Here is a 16,844-nt window from a genome sequence, read left to right as displayed (position 1 = left end):
TCACAATATGTTTAACAATCAGGCTTATTCCCACTTTTTGCAATTTATGTTCAGTGTAGTAAATAAATATGGAGAATCAAGTGACTAAACTTAAGAGGTTTTATTGCCAAGTTGTGCAATGCTTTTCAGAATTCGAACATTTATCTTTTGAACGACTTGAGAATCCTACATAGGTCAGTAGAGTCAGCACAAAAAAAGCAGCAGAAATTGCTTCCAATATTGTTAACACAATAAATTTTCATGCGTTTTCTACTTCTACCTTTGTCACATTAATAATTCAATTCAGTTAAAATTTTTGGAGAAGCTCTGGAGACCATGTTTGGCTTTGAGGTCACAACTTTTATAACTTGCCTCTTCTATTTTCTGGATGGGAGTTTCATTGGCAATTGATATACCAATTGCCTACGTCTGAGAAAGCGTTAAGCTGTTGTTGGTATCTGGGAATCTTCATTCAACTGCCTGCTCACAATATTTCTGTTAATTTGAATGTACTGAACCATTATTTGCTGCTCTTGGCTTTCCATGTCACAGTTTTATTTATTGATTGTAGCAGAGCTGGAGTGAGAATGGGGCCGGCTGTGAGGTTTTGCGGGAACCCTGCCGATCTGGCAGGGAAATGAGGAGCTCTGGCAGCTGCTGTGGGTCTGGCGGCGGGGCACGGCTCTAAGGAGGGAAGAAAAGGGAGGAAGAAGCAGACAGGAGGGGGGAGAGAAAGAGACTGGAGGGAGGGTTTTTTTGGTGGGAGATTGGGCGGAGCCAGCTGAGGAAAAGGAGAGAGAGCTTAGCTTAATGGAGCCTGCTGTCCAGAGCTAGCTAAGTGAAGAGACAGAGAGAGAGAGTAAGAAGGCCAGATGAAGAGAGGGAGAGAGGGTAAGTTGGGAAGTTTTATTTCTTCTCCCTTGTTGGAGGCAGCTGGGCGAAGGGACAGCCAGGAAAGAGTTTGACCGGGATGAGGTTATGTCTTTTAGTGGATCTTATAGGATCCGCTGGAGGAGGCAAAAAGGGGATAAAGAAGGGAAGGGGGGAATTACATATCATGAGGGCAGAGACAGATGAGGAGAATAGATAAAGGAGGGCCCCTGTGAGCTGCAGAGAGAGACTGACTACCATCGCTCGAGGCAAGTCATTGTTACCAAAGACTGACTAACATTGTCTTAGGCAAGTTGCTGTCACCAGAGACTGATTACCACTGGCTTAGGCAAGTTTCCGTCACTAGAGACTGACCACCATTGCCCTAGGCAAGTCGCTGTTACTAGAGACTGACTAACATTGTCATAGGCAAGTTGCTACTATCAGAGACTGGCTAACATCATCCTAAGCAGGTTGCTATTACTAGGGATCGACTACTACTGTTGTACACCAGCTGCTGCTACCAAGACCTGATTACCATCGCCTCCTGTAAGTCTTACTGCCTGAGGTCAACTATCATCATCCCACATGAGTTACCGCTGAAAGAGATCGACCATCACCGCCCTTTGTGCGTGGCTGCCAACCGTGACTAAACATCACCGTGGTGCGTGCCCTGTTAGGCAGAGGTGCCAAAGTGAGAGGCCCCTTGGGTCGGCAGCCAGCCAAAGAGGAGGCCAGGAGGGCACGGATTTTAGTGGTCCTTTCGGAGGTGGCGCTACATAATTGATCTTTTTTTTAAAATGACTTTTTAATCCCTTTGTTTTGGGGTAGAGTCAGGGTGACTGAGTGGAACTGAGTGTTTACTGGCTGGATGACCTTCCTGACACTTATGCAGAGTTCATAGCAGATATATTGTCTTTGCACCCTAAAAGAGAAACATCTGCCGCTGCCTAAGATCGAACTTCTGAGTGGGAGAAAAGTATCTTCACCTCTAGGCCATGGCATTGCTCATCATTAATCAAATTTATATAGCCACCTATCTCCCCATTTACACTAAAATGAAGAGTGTATGTATGGTTTTCCTTTTCACTTAGATTTGAATTATACTGCTCAAAAAAATAAAGGGAATACTTAAACAACACAATGTACTGTATTTAATAGTAGGATGTCTTACCGTTTGTTCCCTTTATTTTTTGAGCAGTATATTTTGTACTGTTGATGAAATTTTGATCTTAAAAGGAATATCACAAAAGTACTGGCAACATATATTAAGTATTACTTTAAAAGCAATAACAAGACTACCATGTTTCCCTGAAAGTAAGGCCTACCCCAAAAATAAGCCCTAGCTTGATTTTTGGGGATGGGCCTAATATAAACCCTACCCCCAAAGTAAGCCCTAGTGTTGGAGAGAGGCACACACCTAAAAATCAAGCTGGGGTGGGAGTGTGGAGCTGCCGCACATGCCCCATAGCCATTTACCTTGCAGCCAGGCCTCTCCTTGCTGGTGACTTCTGAGGCATTTTCTGCAGCCAGGCCTGCATTTCTCAGTCACGGGCCTTTTTGGAAGGCCACTGCAGCCGACAACCAAGCTATGGATTCAATCCATAGCTCGGTACTCAGCTGTAGAGGCCTTCCATAAAGGTCTGACTGCAAAATGCAAGCTGGAATGCAGCTGCAGAATGCAGCTGCTCCTTTGGCCACAGAAGAAATGGACTGGCTGGGCTGGGCTGTCGGTGCCTTTGGTGAGTATAAAAGATACCCCCTGAAAATAAGAGCTGGTGCCTCTTTTGTAGGCAAAAATAAAATAAAATAAGACCCTGTCTTATTTTCGGGGAAACATGGTAGATGCAGTATGATAAAAATGTCGTCTGGTGGTCCCCAGGGGGAGGTCCTTCTCTGTGGGCGCCCCGGATTTATGGAATCATATGCCGGTTGAGCTCCGGATGGCACCTGACCTTCGCTCCTTCCGACGCAATCTGAAGACTTATTTTTTCGAACAAGCCGGCCTGGCCTGATGGGGGATGGGTTTAGGTTTTATTGTTATTTTAAATGTATTTTAATCTACTGTTTTAACTTGGGCATCTTGTTTAATTCTTTTTTAGTTTTTGTATTCCTGTACTTTTATATGTTTGCCCTGTTCACCGCCCTGAGTCCTTTGGGAGAAGGGCGGTATACAAATAAAATTATTATTATTATTATTATTATTATTATTATTATTATTATTATTATTATTATTATTATTATTATTATTATTATAGTAGCCTTTTTTCAACTTCAGAAATAACACTTGTCAGAAATGAACAACAAACAAGAAGACTTACTGGCTGATTAGTGGGATAATAATCTTTTTAAAAGAAGAGATAATAAGTCTGTGCCAATTGGTGTAGTGGTTAATAAGCTGACCTAGAAACCAGGAGACTTGATTTGCTGCCCAGAGTCATTGGCTACAAGATGGGTGGCAAATACATTTCATAATAAATAAATAAAATGAAAGCCAACTGGGTGACCTTGGGTCAGTTACTCTCTCTTTGTCCATCCCATCTGACAGACTTGTTCTTGTATGGAAAATAGAAGGAGGAAGGAGTTTGATGTATGTTCACCATCTTGAGTTGCTTATAAAGTAATAAAGGCAGAATTTTAAAAAATCTAATAAATAATTTCATTTATCTTTCAGGAAAGAACACTTTAAACAAGAGATTACAGTAAATATCTATATGTACTATATGTATATCTATGACACTATAGCAAAATCGCTAAAGTAATTAAACATAATAATTAAAGTAATTAATAGTAATTAAAGTAATCAAACATAATTTGGGATACAATTTTTTTAGAACTCTACCCAAGCATAAATGCTGACACAAATAAAAGTTTAGTGAAATTCCACTGGGTCAGATTCTGACACAAAGCAAAATAATGAAAGAACTTTAATTTGATTACAGTATTTATTTTAAAAAAAGCTTTCTAGTAATGTAAAGAAGGAAATACTTACATGCAATACGGACATAGGCCTTTCTACTCTTGGTTGTGCCTGCGGAACTCCAAGCCACACACTGGCACCAGTAATCTTCAGGTCCAAAGAGTTCTTCAACTTGTTGCCGTGAAATCTCAATGCTCACCTCTCGAACAATGAGTCCTACCAAAACATAATTAATATGTCTATACTGGTTTCAGAATTTGGCATTTTTTAACAGTAGGCAAGTAACTCATTGATGTACTTTTTCTAAAATACAGTTTTTAGACTCAAAGCTGCTTCAGATATTGAAAAACAAAAGAGGAAATGCAAGCCTTTTGGAGACCCTTTCTCAAACTCCAAGAGATCATTCAGAGGGAAGAATTTCATTTCTGTGTTGTAATAGAAAACTGCCCAGCCTAACTGTAACAAAGAAGTCTTGAGAAGAACAGAAAAACTGGAGATAGGAGACACCTTAGGCTTGCAGTTTGGCCATTTCTAAGAACATGACATGGACGTTCTTCTGTCTTCCACTTTAAGAAAAGCAAAGCTGCTGAGAAATCTGAAAAACTCATACTTTGTCAGAGAGTCCACCTTAAAGTTTTTGGGACCTGTTCACGTAGCTGCTCATTTGCTTCTTATTATTGCCATCCGCTTTCTCACTTACTCTTCCCCCTTAAGCAAAGCAAAATAATAGAAAAGCAAAGGTTCAGTGAGATTCTATCTGGCAAGGGGATGGATAGAGAAATAAGGAAAAATGAGCCGCAACAGGAGAAGACAATAGTTTTAAAGAAGTAGACCACTAAGGGAGGGGAAATGCTGAGAAATAACTCCAGTCTTACATGTATCTGTAACTATCTTACTGAAGAAGGGAAAAATATGCATTTTTATAAATATATATTTTACGTAGTTAGGCACACAATTATCAAACAAAGTTAAAATAAGTAGTAGATTATTGTCAGTGCCATAAAATTAATCGTGTTATGCTCACTTACATTAGTTGGGCATCAAATAGCTTTTAAACTGGATCATGTTTTCTCATTCTTAAAAAAAAATCTTTTTCACTTAGTGTAAAGCCACGCTAGTGATTGCAAAGATCATATCTATCTAATACAATATACCCCAAGCTTGCAGTTTAACTATAAGTTTTAGAACCCACACAAGATTTACAACATGCTGAGTAGCCTTCATTTACCTGAATCATACTGTGATTTTAAATTACAGCATGATACTGAGTGACAAAGAAGAAACACAGCACTTCCATTGTTGATAAAATATTTATTTATACATTTCACATCTAAGGGTTTGCTACAGACAGTTTCCATTGTTTCAGTTATTAGATTTGAATCTATTTTTATTATATTTTTATGTATTGGGCTTACAACAAGGCCTATATTTGCTTTACAATGCCTCTAAAATTCTTTTTCTATTCTTGTTCTTTCTCTTATTAGAAGAAATGAACTGTTATAATTGCTATTGCTTAGTTTTTATTCTTGTGACCTTGTTGGATTGCCCTCAATACAAATGTGCTAAAATGCTATCTTCTCTGTAAGTGTAAGTGAGGAGTCATAAGTAGCTTAGAGCTTGGTTAATGTCAACAAAGCTAATGGAATAGGGAAGAGAGGGCATAGATACAGCATCCTATCTGCCAACCATAAAAGACCTAAAGTTGGAGAGTTGCCTGAATGAATTCAAACCAAAATGAAGCCAAGTTGTCTGAAGAAGGTGCTGTCTGAAGCCTAAATGAGGTCTAGGTATGAGTCTAAACCAATGCGATGAGGGTCTTCAAAAGCAAGTCAACCTTTCAGGGAATAGAGGGTTTCATTTCTACTTGCTTGGTGGAAGGGATCTTATCATATGTTTTCTGACATGTGGTCATTCCTCTCAGCTTAATGCATAGTTTTTCTTTTTAAGCAATAGCCTTTTTAACCTATTTCATCTTTCCATATAAGGTATATTTGATGAACACAGAGCAGATTAGACATACAACTCTTGATTCTGCATCTAGATATATTCTTATTCTATTCCTACCACTTTTATTTCCTATACAGTAAATTTCTTCAAGTAAAGACTTGCAAAGTTCTTACAATAAAATTAAGTAAAATATATTCAATTGTATTCTTTGCTTTCTTTTGTTATATAAACCGAGCAAGGTATTTATGAAGGATATACTTTGCTTGCTGTGTAAATGTTGCACGCATGAGTGAACGTGCCAGATGAGTAATTCATAGTCCCTAGGTAGATGATACAAGCCAGAAGTACTTGGACATATGCTCTGGATCCTATGAATCAAATGTTTTAGGTCACAATTTAACCTTAAGCTATTTTAGTCGGTGTTAGCATTTTTTTTTCTCTTTTGTACAAGACTTTCTTATTCGGAGTTCAGGAGGCAAGTTTTGTTGCCCTTGGCTCCAAAGACAAAGAGGCCTAAGGTCTGTCTTTACAGTGGAAAATTGTGTTCTGCAAAAGCACTGATTACAGAAAGCACACACTGTGAAGCAGACTATTGTAAAATTGTTAAAAGCATCAAAACCCACATAAATGTGTTGGCAGTAAATGAAAAATGTGTCCAGTTCATAGGATACATTGGCCAGAGAAGTGGAAATAAAGATTACTATAGTTGACAATAGAGGAAAAAATAGATGCAGGAATGCATCCATGAAACCTGCCACTACCAGTAAGATGACCTATTATATATATTAAAAAGTTATGATATAAGGCTAGCCAGCTTCCTTCTTAACAGCTAAGTCCAAAAATCTAGATGAAATGTCAGAAAAAATAGGGCAATTAAAGCAAATAAAATAGTAAATTTTCCACCACATCTCCATCAGAATCTGAAACCATGTGACATTTTCTTAAAACTGTCTTGTAAAATACTGTATTCTATTGGCATCTATTTTATTGTAAGTTGCATGAAAGAAGTTCTAAGGGTAAGGTTAAAAATACATTTTAGATAGTTATTCACATTCTAAAATATTTTTATCAGTAAAATATCTTAAAGAACTAATGGGGTAGGGGGTATGGTGAGATTTATTGCTAGATTCTAGTTTCTGAAGTCAGATGGAACGTAGGAAGAACTTTCTGGCACTAGATTTCTTCTGTTCTCTGGGAAAATACTGAATGCCTTTTTTGTTTCAGTAGATGTAAAAATAGATATTAAAAGTACACAAAAAGTGTATATTTATTGTATCTTTCAACTACATGTTGAAAGAAAAAACCCTTTATTTTATAAGATATTATCAATACACACTACAATTTCAAGAATATTAATCTATAATAGCCTTAATTTTACTATAATTCATAGCTATTGAGTTTTTTAGGGAAATATTTCTCTGTTAATGTTGCTTATTTTGGATTGGTAATACGATAGACCATAAGATTTGCTTTTTTTGCAGAACAATTGTACTGTGAAAATTGCTGGCAGCATGTAACAAAGTTAACATTATTAGGCAGACCACACTTTTGTGTAAATATGCTGCTTAACTTAAATGCTAGATTTGAACTTAACAGAAAAATATTCCCAGGCATTTGATAACAATATACCTAGATAAACATTTATTTAAAATTAGGCTCTATTCAACTTCAAATTGACTTAGGACAGTTCACAATATAATCAATAATCTATGCAAAACAAACAAGGTGGTACCTTTCTTGTTTTTTTTTCTTTTTACGACCTGTAATTCCTTTTTATCAGAGTGGACTCTGGGCGGCTAAATGAAGCCGAGCATTTACTGGCTGGATGTCCTTCCTGATGCCTAGATGGAGTTCTCAGCAGATATTTTCTCTTTGCGTCCCGATAGGGAAACATCTATCACTTCCCAAGATTGAGCTTTCAACCTTCCAAATGGGAGGTGAACATCTTCATCTCTGGGCCAACGTGCTGTCCCTTACTCAGCCTCTAGCCTAACTAGTTACTTGCTATCATGATACAATTTCACAATATCACTAAAATGGTAAGTCAGCATGTTACTGTTAAAAACAGTAACAATCTCAAACTGTAACACTGAAAAAAAACAGTGAGACCAAAACAGCTTTCTTCAACTTGTGGAATCATCAGATAGTGCCCGGGCTCACACACTGTGATACAACACAGTATGATTGTTTGGACTCGGACTCACTGTGTTGCTGAAGCCAGCCATTATGTTTTTTGAACACCTTTTTATGGCCTACCACACTGTAGCAATAAAGTTCATTATGGTTTATTCAATTGACTTAATACAAATTGTGTGAACGCAGCTTGTAACATCTTATTCGGTTGGTGCTAAAGCTTTTGTTGCATTTCATTTCCTTTTTCTTAAAACAAGCAAACAAATCAACAAAATTTATTATTCTTGGCATTTTATCCTTCAAGCTGTGAATTATTTTGCATAAATAATACTTCATAATGGCATTTTGTGACATTAAAACACTCAGAGTATACTGCTGTGATTTAAGGGATGCAATACAAGAAAAACAGAATCTACAGTATATCTGAAAAGCCCCAGAAGCTGTTGTGTTATATCCTGCTTTCCGCTGAAGACCTACTTTGATTCCATAAAAGGTCCCAGATATGTCTGTTCTACTGTTTAGAGTATGATTTTTTTTAGAACTGCAGTTGTCTTTCAATTAATGCTTTTTATCTATTTTCCCAGAATTACTTTAAAAAGGTGAGAGCAACCATTCAATAAGAACCATCTTATGCTAAGAATCTAACTATGTTTGGAAATACCCTTGTTTTTCTTCCTATGCAGATTGCAGTTTCTAATTATTTGCTCAAGACAAGAAACAGACGGACAGATGGTTCATAATAACAGCATTATGATGTCTTAAATGTTCCAGTATCAGCTTTTTGTTGGGGTTATTTTAGATCATTATAACAAGAAACAGCTTTTTAGTGTTTTTAAGCACTAGTTGCCTTCTATCTGTTATGAATTATCTGTCCTCTCTTCCTTGGTGGGCTCTTGTTAGAAATTTTCAAGTGTAGGCTAAAACAATCACTGCATAGAGTTGTCCTTAATATCCTGCATAAACTGGAATATCTGCCCTATGGGAATTTCCTCAATTGTACAATCTTCAGTTGTGCAACGTATCATTCTACCATCATCAGGTTTTTTTTTTAAAAAAAAGGTGCGTAGTGCTAGAACTTTAGAAGCCTACCCATTCACACTTTTGCTACATTTCTGAAAACCAGTTTTCATTTTGACAAAAAGCCAAATTTCAAATAGTAATTAAGACCTTCAGCCCCAATCAGTATAAAGTAGTCAGTGCATCCAGTACTGTAGCTCAGCTATCATGGGTATTTATGAGTGGAAAACTTCATGAATTATTCATAGAATTTTATGAACCTCTTTAGAAAAGCTACACAATGCCTTTTGATTAGTTGTGCTAGGGAGGCTGGCTGTCAGGAGCACCCAAGGCCTGGTTCTGCTCTTCCTCCAACCCACCACGATACTCATGACACCATTAAAGAACTGTTTCATCATCTTACCTGCTTGTATGTAATTCTTTATGCAGCTTTAGGCAATCACAGCAAAAGGCACCGGTGCATTATAAAGAGAGTTAGCTCAAATGGTAAATTAATATTTTAAAATGTTATGTAAACTTGTTAATGCTAGCAATATGCCTTAAAATGCAAATATACGTAGTGTGTTAACAAGTCTCGGCTTCTCTCTGCTGAGAACATAAACTTGGCTTATGATCGTGATGTGTTAGCAATACATCTATAGCATCCTTCTAGTCTTGCCATAGTAGTTTGCTTCTGAAACAGCAAATAAGAGAAAGCTCTTGTCGAACTAAATGGTTGAATGCAAATATACCACTTCAGTAACCAGGGCAGAGAGTTTTTTCATCCATGTCTCAAATCGGCAAACTAACGCTTATCATCAGTTGCCCATGAGGTTGAAACCACTAATATGACAACTCTTCCTTCCCATGCTAAAGAAAATTAAATTTATTGAAACATCTGTATGGGTGTACAGTGTGATATTGTAGATTATATAGAATATTTTTCCTTTGTGGTCATCTTTGCAAATCCTGAAAAATTCATATCTTTGTTCTTCATGTGAATGCCTCATACAGACAATTGTGTCTGTGAAGGACATTCCTGTGTGATTATTTTATTATTGCTGCTATAGAAGCAAACAAAAGGACTTTTGATTTAGTAGTAGCAGCTATGCTGGGGTTTTTTAATGCATCAGAGAACTATTCAAGCATCTTATTAACTCCGTCCCTTTTCTTTAGAATAAATGATACTGTTTTTTTTGCTTCTGATTAGATGGTTTAATATTGATTTGTATCTTTGCAATCACAAAAAAGAAAGCCTGCCTATACACCATCCGCTCAGAACTGTTCTTGAACAAGTTTCAAAAACAAGTAGGTAACTTTTGATCTGGGCCTTAATCTCTTTTTCTGTGCCCGTGAAACCCTCCTCCTCCTGAATTTTACAGATCATTGAATTTTTTAAGGCATGATACCTAAAATCAGCAGTGGAGGTTCAAAACATTTAATATGAAAAATTTTAAACCAAAATATCTTTCCAAATTTAAATCTCCTTTTGCATCATTGACTACTCCACTCTAGAGTACATCAATATCCTCTGTGACCTTCAAGAACCTATCAAATTTAGCATGAACTCCAAAGGGCTCTCCCCTCTGTAAGCATGGGGATGCTGGTAAGAAGACCAGAAAAAAACCCCAAAAACATGGTTGTTGCTTCTCACAAGCTGAGAGTATGTCAGCAAGATATCAATAATACTGAACATAAATAAATAAATAAATAAATAAATAAATAAATAAATAAATAAAACCTTTATTGTCAAAGTACAACATGTGTACATTGAGATTAGCTGAGCCTCCCCCTGTGCTCTCTCCCCCCAACACACAGTGACAACAAACCCTCCATCCCACCACACTATGTGAACCAACTACACCACACACCGGCCTCCCAAGTCAACTCTGCATAAGATTACATCCCATTCAAAAGCCTAACAGCCCACGGATAAAAGCTGTTCTTCAGCCTGTTGGTACGGCTGGCTATATTCCTATATCTCCTACCGGATGGTAGGAGAGTAAAGAGATACTGTCCAGGGTGTGAGTCATCCCTGAGAATCTTCCTCACTCTTCCAAGGCAACGAGCCCTGGCGATGTCATCCAGTGGTGTCAGGGAACAGCCCACAATGTCTTGTGCTGTGCTCACTACCCTCTGTAATACTTTCCTATCCGCGGCTGTCAGACCGGCATACCAAACCACAATACCATATGAGAGGACGCTCTCTATGGTAGACCGGTAAAAGAGGGTCATTAGCTGTTGTTCTACCCTGTTCTTCCGCAAGATCCTAAGAAAGTGAAGCCTCTGTTGGGCCTTTCTAGCCACCTGGGTTGTGTTAACTTTCCAGGTCAGATCTTCACAGAGGTAGACTCCCAGAAATTTAAAGGAGGGAACTCTCTCTACACAGTCCTCCCCGATGTAAAGTGGGGCAGGTTCCTCTTTTTTTCTCCGGAAGTCTAACACCATCTCTTTCGTCTTGCTGATGTTTAGGTGCAAGTTGTTGTTACTACACCATATGGATAGTTTTTGTACCTCCGCCCTATATGCTGTCTCATCCCCACCTGTAATAAGACCCACCACAGTTGTATCATCTGCGAACTTGATTATCACAGTGGATGGGTCAGATGATACACAACCATAAGTGTATAAAGAGTACAGGTAGGGGCTAAGCACACAGCCCTGTGGCGTGCCGGTGCAAAGCTTCAGGGGGGTGGACAAAGCAGACTCGACCCTCACTGTTTGTACCCGATCCCTAAGAAAGTCTTGAATCCAATCGCAGATAGCGGGGGAGAATTTCAAGTCAGTCAGCTTCTCGATGAGAATGCTCGGCAAAATGGTGTTAAAAGCTGAGCTGTAGTCAACAAAAAGCAACCTGACGTAGCTTCCAGGTTTCTCGAGATGACTTGCTACAGAGTGTAAAGCAGTAGCTATGGCATCGTCTGTCGACCTATTTCCCCTGTAGGCAAATTGATGTTTATCAAAGTCCAGTGGGAGGCATGTCCTAAGATGTTGGAGAACCAATCTTTCGAAGCATTTCATGACTACAGACGTTAATGCAATAGGTCTGTAGTCATTCAGGCACTCAACTGCAGTTTTTTTGGGGACTGGGACAATGGTAGCTGCCTTCAAGCATGATGGTACACATGCCGTTTGCAAGGAGATGTTAAAAATCCTTGTCAGGACCCCTGCTAATTGATCGGCACAATTCCTGACCACTATCCCCAGCACCCCATCTGGGCCTGCGGCTTTGCTGGGATTCACAGCCTTTAATACAGCTCTCACTTGGTGTTCACACAGGGTGAGTGGCTGAGAGTCAGAAGGCCGGCCAGCAGAGGCTACGGGGTCTGGTCTTTTAATCTCGTAGCGGGCGAAGAAGATATTCAGCTCCTCAGCCAACAAGGCATCGGTGTTTGCCATGCTCCTCGTGCTGCCCTTATAGTTGGTTAAGTGCTGCAGTCCCTGCCATACTTGCCTCGGATCTTTAATTAAAGGTAAAGGTAGGTAAAGGTTCCCCCGCACATGCATGTTAGTCGTTTCCAACTCTAGGGGCCGGTGCTCATCTCCGTTTCAAAGCCAAAGAGCCAGCACTTGTCCGAGGACGTCTCCATGGTCATGTGGCTGGCATGACTGGACGCCAAAGGTGCACGGAACGCTGTTACCTTCCCACCGTAGTGGTCCCTATTTTTCTACTTGCATTTTTAGGTGCTTTCGAACTGCTAGGTTGGCAGAAGCTGGGACGAGTAACAGGCGCTCACTCTGTTATGTGGCACTCAGGATTCGACCCGCCAAACTGCTGACCCACTGAGCCACTGCGTTCCTTCGAACATTAATTAGAGCCTGCTTAATTGGAATTTAAAAACTCTTCAACTTTTTGCACTTTACACTATTTACACTCTGATATCCTTTGTAGAGGACTTTCTACGGATATTACATGGAACAGCTTTCTCTTTCTTTCCTATTACAGCTAATCCTCAACTTTTGTACAACAGATCACTTAAGACCATTTGAAGTTACAACAGCACTGAAAAAGTGGCTTGTGACCATTTTTCACCATTCTGCAGCATCCCCATGGGCACGTGGTCAAAATTCAGACGCTTGGCGACTGACTCATATTTATGACGGTCGCAGTGTCACTGAGTCATGTGATCACTTTTTACAACCTTCTGACAAGCAAAGTCAATGGAAAAGCCAGGCTCTCTTAACAGCCCTGTTACTAACTTAACAAGTGCAATGATTCACTTAACAGCTGTGGCAAGAAAGATCGTAAAATGGGACAAAATTCCCTTAACAAATGTCACACTTAGCAACAGAAATTTACATTTTGTGGTTAAGTTAGTTTACACTTTCTGTTTTCCCTTAGTAGAAATGTGCTAGGTGAAAAGCATAAATCTAGTTATTGGGGCAGCTTGTTAAAGTACATGATTTGTTTCATGCCATGAAATCATAGTTATTTGGGAAGGGAAATGGGGAGGAAGCTTTCCTTCTATGCCCTTACAAGATTTCCAAGCTTATGTGTACTTGCTGGGAAAATTTAACATCTTTTAGTCAGCTTGCTAGTTCTACATACTGAGTGATTATAATAGTACCCCATTAAACAGGTCTGTTAGGAAAATGTTATCAGACTGACCATTCCTTGCACACTATGAAACCACTAGGATGAAAACAAAAAGAAGTTAAAAATGAGATAATTGTTTCATATAGTGGCTAGCAGATGACTACTGCCATCAGTCCTTCATTTTTATACATAATACTCACAAATGAATAATTGCCAGTAACCTCTGAGAAAAATCCAGGAAATTGCAAATTTGCATGCATTAATAAATTTGCATAAATTCAAACACCAGGGCTCAGAAGCATGTGCTTTTCATTTAAAGTTATGTCATAACAAACTTAATTGCAAGGGATTAATTGTAGGAGTTCACAGAACACTCAACAAGAGTTGCCTACTGTATAAACAGCTAGTAATTAAAATTGTTAATGAAATGCCTTGTATTTTCATTTCCAGCTCTGGTTTGGTTGTTTTCCATGATGGAAAACAATAAAGCCACAGAATTTGGGAGCACTGGGACTCATTCATCCATCATCTATATCTTTATTTCCAAAATGATGTAAAGACATAACAGAATTTTCTTTGCTTGGGAAAAGGACATAGTTAAGGTTTCCATATATATTCCATAGTGGGAATTTATTTCTTAGTGGGATTGAGAAGTATTTCTGACTGAAATCAAACAATGGTATACAAATGATTGCAAACCATGCTGCCATAATGCTCATGTGCATTTGAAGGTTTAGTGCTGTTTCGAAATTGATACCTATGTATATACTTGGGAAGAATGTTTACTAAGGATGAAAAACGGAGAAGTTTAAGGCATGCACATGCTGGTAGATAGATAGTGGATAATATGTGAAAAATGAATGCTTGTCAACAGAAGTGTATAGGATAATGCTTCAACCCATTTTGTTATATGAAAATAAGTACAGCAGGACAAAATAAAAGTTGAATGTGTAATGAGAATTGGGGTATGTAAGAAGTATGTTAATGTTATATTAAGAACAGATAAAACAAGAAGAGGTTGGATGAAGAGATACTGAAGGAATATGAATTGAATACAAACAAGATGCAGACGTTTATTGAGGTTACTTGGTCATACAGACAGAATGAATGAAGAATGAATATATCTCTATTTCTACCACTCACAAATAATGAAGAAGGAAATATTTAAAAGGAGAGGGAAGGCCAATAAAATGGACTGAATGATGACAGTTTCAAGAGTGAGATGAGAAGTTTAAACAAAAAGTAATATTTGAATCAACGTATGGATATGACCCCAGTAGCAATGTATGGCAGTGAAAGTTGGACCATAAGAAAGGCTGAGCGCCAAAGAATTGAGGCCTTTGAACTATGGTGCTGGAGAAGACTCCTGCGAGTCCCTTGGACTGCAAGGCGATCAAACTGGTCAGTCCTAGAGGAGATCAACCCTGACTGCTCTTTAGAAGGCCAGATCCTGAAGCTAAAACTCAAATACTTTGGCCACCTAATGAGAAGGAAGGACTCACTGGAGAAGAGCCTAATGCTGGGAAAGGTTGAGGGCAAGAGAAGAAGGGGACGACAGAGAATGAGGTGGCTGGATGGAGTCACTGAAGCAGTAGGCGTGAGCTTAAATGGACTCCAGAAGATGGTAGAGGACAGGAAGGCCTGGAGGAACATTGTCCATAGGGTCGTGATGGGTCGGACATGACTTTGTAGCTAACAACAACAACATGGATATGACGGAAGCAATAGTTTGCAAGAATAGAAAAAGTATGCAGGAAAACAGATAGTTTATTGATTGATTAGTCTTACAATCAGATCAAATGCAAAAACAAAATAAAATATAGGTAGAAGTCCAGGATAACATGTATAAAAGAAACCATGTGTGTTAAATATAAGGAATCAACCTTCAGGTAAATTATCACCTTTACAATCTGTTTGATATAACAGGTCCTTAGTCAAATAAATGCCTTAGCTACAAACTTAGCAGTTCTGCTCGCAATGTATAGAATGGAACCCATGTAGGGGAAAAGTGAATAATGCTTAACCACATTTTTCCACATCTCACTATTTTATATTTTAATTTTTTTACCTTACTATTTCCTACTTTTTTCCTGTGCTTTTGCATAATATTGCCTACCTTCAAACAAAATTGAATGGGTAAGAATGTATTTCTTTTTTGGTCTTCAGAAAATAAAAATGTATTTGTGGGCTTCTAGAATGTGGTTCCATTTTTTTTCAAGCACTTCAAAGAGCTTTTATTCAAGCTCTTCAAAGTAGACACTGCATTTTTGCTATACAGAAATTAGTAAATAGGATCCATATGTAAAAAGGGAAGAAACACTTCCAAGGAAAAAAAAATGATGTAAGAGTCTAAACCCAAAGCACCTAGTTATATATAAATATCTGTCTAGTATAAAATGTATTTTACAGTTAAACACTGTTTTTACAGTTTACCCTTATGGACGTTTTCTGGAAATATTCTAGTAGAGACATTAGATAGTGGGATACCACAAGGTTCCATCTTAGGCCCAGTACTCTTCAATATATTCATCAATGAGAGAATTGAAGGGGAACTCATCAAATTTGCAGATGACACCAAACTGGCAGGAGGAGCCAACACCCCAGAAGACAAACTCAGGATCCAAAAAGATTTAGACAAACTTGAACAATGGGCCCTATCCAACAAAATGAGTTTCAATGTGGAGAAAAGCAAAGTTTTACATTTAGGCGGGAAAAATCAAAGGTACAAGTACAGATTGGGCAAGACCTGGCTTAAAAACAGTAACTGTGAGAGGGACCTTGGAGTCCTAGTGAACGATCACTTAACCATGAGCCAGCATTGAGCAGCAGCTGCCAAAAAAGCCAATACAATCCTGGGTTGTATACACAGAGGCATAAAATCAAGATCACACAAGGTATTAGTACTGCTTTATAAAACCCTAGTAAGACCACAACTGGAATATTGCAGCCACTTTTGGTCACCATATCACAAAAAAGATGTTGAGAGTTTGGAAAAAAATCAGAGAAGAGCAACTAAGATGATCAAAGGTCTGGAGACTAAAACATATGAAGAACGGCTGCGGGACTTGGGTTTGGCTAGTCTGAAGAAAAGAAAAAATAGGGGAGACATGATAGCAGTATTCCAGTATTTGAGGGTCTGCCACAAAGAAGAAGGGTCACATTAATCACCAAAGCAACAGAGGGCAGAACAAGAAACAATGGTTGGAAACTGATCAAAGAGAGAAGCAACCTAGAATTAAGGAGAAACTTCCTGTCAGTGAGGACAATTAACCAGTGGAACAGCTTGCCTCCAGAAATCATGGGCAGTACACTGGAGATTTTTAAGAAGAGGCTAGACAGTCACTTGTCTGAGATGGTGTAGGTTCTCCTGCTTGAGCAGGGGGCTGGACTAGAAGACCTCCAAGGTACCTTCCAGCTCTATTCTATTCTAAATAGAAATGTTTTGCTAAGACAAAATGATTG

General features: G+C 38.6%; 1 protein-coding gene across 2 annotated transcripts in view; it reads right to left on the bottom strand.

The window, feature by feature from the left end:
* The window catches only part of UNC5C (unc-5 netrin receptor C), a gene marked incomplete at both ends in the record, with an annotated part of 331,254 nt that overhangs the window by 100,970 nt on the left and 213,440 nt on the right, over nt 1–16,844 (bottom strand). For both annotated transcript variants that reach the window (XM_083367827.1, XM_083367828.1), the window contains one exon: nt 3,842–3,985. In XM_083367827.1, coding sequence (XP_083223953.1) covers nt 3,842–3,985 — 144 coding nt within the window. The remainder of the gene's footprint in view (nt 1–3,841; nt 3,986–16,844) is intronic.

Source organism: Vipera ursinii (genome assembly GCF_947247035.1).
Source record: "Vipera ursinii genome assembly, chromosome: 7".
In the NCBI taxonomy this organism is placed as follows: domain Eukaryota; kingdom Metazoa; phylum Chordata; class Lepidosauria; order Squamata; family Viperidae; genus Vipera; species Vipera ursinii.
This window is presented reverse-complemented; position numbering and strand designations above follow the sequence as displayed.